This window comes from Octopus bimaculoides, chromosome 10, assembly GCF_001194135.2.
Source record: "Octopus bimaculoides isolate UCB-OBI-ISO-001 chromosome 10, ASM119413v2, whole genome shotgun sequence".
Lineage (NCBI taxonomy): Eukaryota > Metazoa > Mollusca > Cephalopoda > Octopoda > Octopodidae > Octopus > Octopus bimaculoides.
The window spans coordinates 24,826,600-24,828,314 of NC_068990.1; the positions used below are offsets into that span (position 1 = coordinate 24,826,600).

Genomic DNA, 1,715 nt, shown 5'->3' on the forward strand with positions numbered 1-1,715 from the left:
GTGGAAGTAGTGGAGTTGACAACCAATCTAAGGCTTGTTACAGAAGGTCATTCTAATGAAAGAGAGTTTGCTAAGTACTTTCTTGATGTAGGAAATGGTAACGTTTCTGTTGAACAAAGCTTAGGTAAATTCAAGATCAAACTACTTTGCCTTGAAAGTGACCTTTGACTTGAAAGTGGTATTCTTTCAGATCTATGTGATTTTGTATATGCTGACCTCAAAAATAACTTCACAAACCCTGTGTAGTTTACAAATAGAACCATCATTACTCTAACAAATGAAACAGCACAATTTCTAAATGACTTTCTGTTGACCAGGATCCCTGGTGAGCTAAAAATATACAGAAGCTCAGATACAGTTGATAATGAAACTCTGTACCCAATCAAGTTCATCAACAAACTTACACCATCAGGATTTCCTCCATACATTCTCAAACTGAAGATAAACGATGCATAATGCTTCTGAGAAATTTAGATGCTACTAATGGACATTGCAATGGCAAGCGGCTGCATCCTTGTCAGTTTACATGACCATGTTATTGAGGCTGTGGTTGCTTCTGGTCCTTATGCAGGATCAACTCTACTAATCCCAAGGACACCACATGTATATCAAGAAATGGAATTTCCATTTACATTTACACGTAAACAATTCCCTATCAAGCCAGCTTCTGCCTTGACGTGCAACAAGACACAAAGACAGACTTTTGAACAAATTGGAATATATCTTCCTACACAGTTCTTCTCACATAGTCAGCTGTATGTTACATTATCTAGAGTTCGAAAGAAAGCTAATGTAAAAATATTGGCTGAGAGAAATGGAAACAGTATGATTACTGACAATTGCGTCTACAAGGAGATACTACTTTAAAGCAAAATACGCATTTTAGTAAGTTTCAGTAAATAGAATTAACACGTATATTATATGTAAAATAACATATATTTGAATGGAATTAAATTGTTTTGGCATATTTCAACACATGCTGAATGAATGACATCATTTTAAATTTGGGTATATTTGAAAAAGTAAGGAAAAGTCATTCTCATGTGTTCTCACAGCACCAGACATTTGTTTGTGCATCCCTCTCTCCATCCATCTATCTATCGATTTATCTATCTATCTTTCGATGTATCTTTCGATTTATCTATCTATCTTTCGATTTATTTATCTATCTATGTATGCACACCTGTGTATGTTCTACCAATTATTAATGATAAATATATATAACAGATTGACTCTTTAAAAAAAGAGAGATTATAACTGATGAAATAATGAAAACAATATTTACTAAGCAAGTGACCATTATTATACAAAGAAATAATTAGACGTAAGATATCATAAAATTAATTAGAATTGGGAATCAAATGTGGAAATATTATCAAGTGGCTGCTAGTAGTGTATAATATAATATATACATAATTTGTAGATAGATAGACAGATAGATAGATAGATAGATAGATAGATAGATAGATAGATAGATAGATAGATAGATAGGTGGATGGATGGATGGATGGATGGATGGATGGATGGATGGATGGATGGGTGGGTGGGTAGGTAGGTAGGTGGATGAATGGATGGATGGACGGACAGACAGACAGACAGATAGACTGACAGACAGCCAGATAGATACACACATATCTATATTTACGTATCGATTCATATATATATATGTGTGTGTACGATATATATATATATATATATATATATATATATATATA

The 1,715-nt window shown here is 33.2% G+C and overlaps 1 protein-coding gene across 1 annotated transcript; it reads left to right on the forward strand.

Moving 5' to 3' along the window:
- Positions 1–483: 483 nt before the first annotated feature.
- On the forward strand, positions 484–867 carry LOC106879115 (uncharacterized). Its single transcript, XM_014928554.1, has one exon. The coding sequence runs from the start codon at positions 484–486 to the stop codon at positions 865–867; it is 384 nt and encodes a 127-aa protein (XP_014784040.1).
- The last annotated feature ends 848 nt before the right edge of the window (positions 868–1,715 follow it).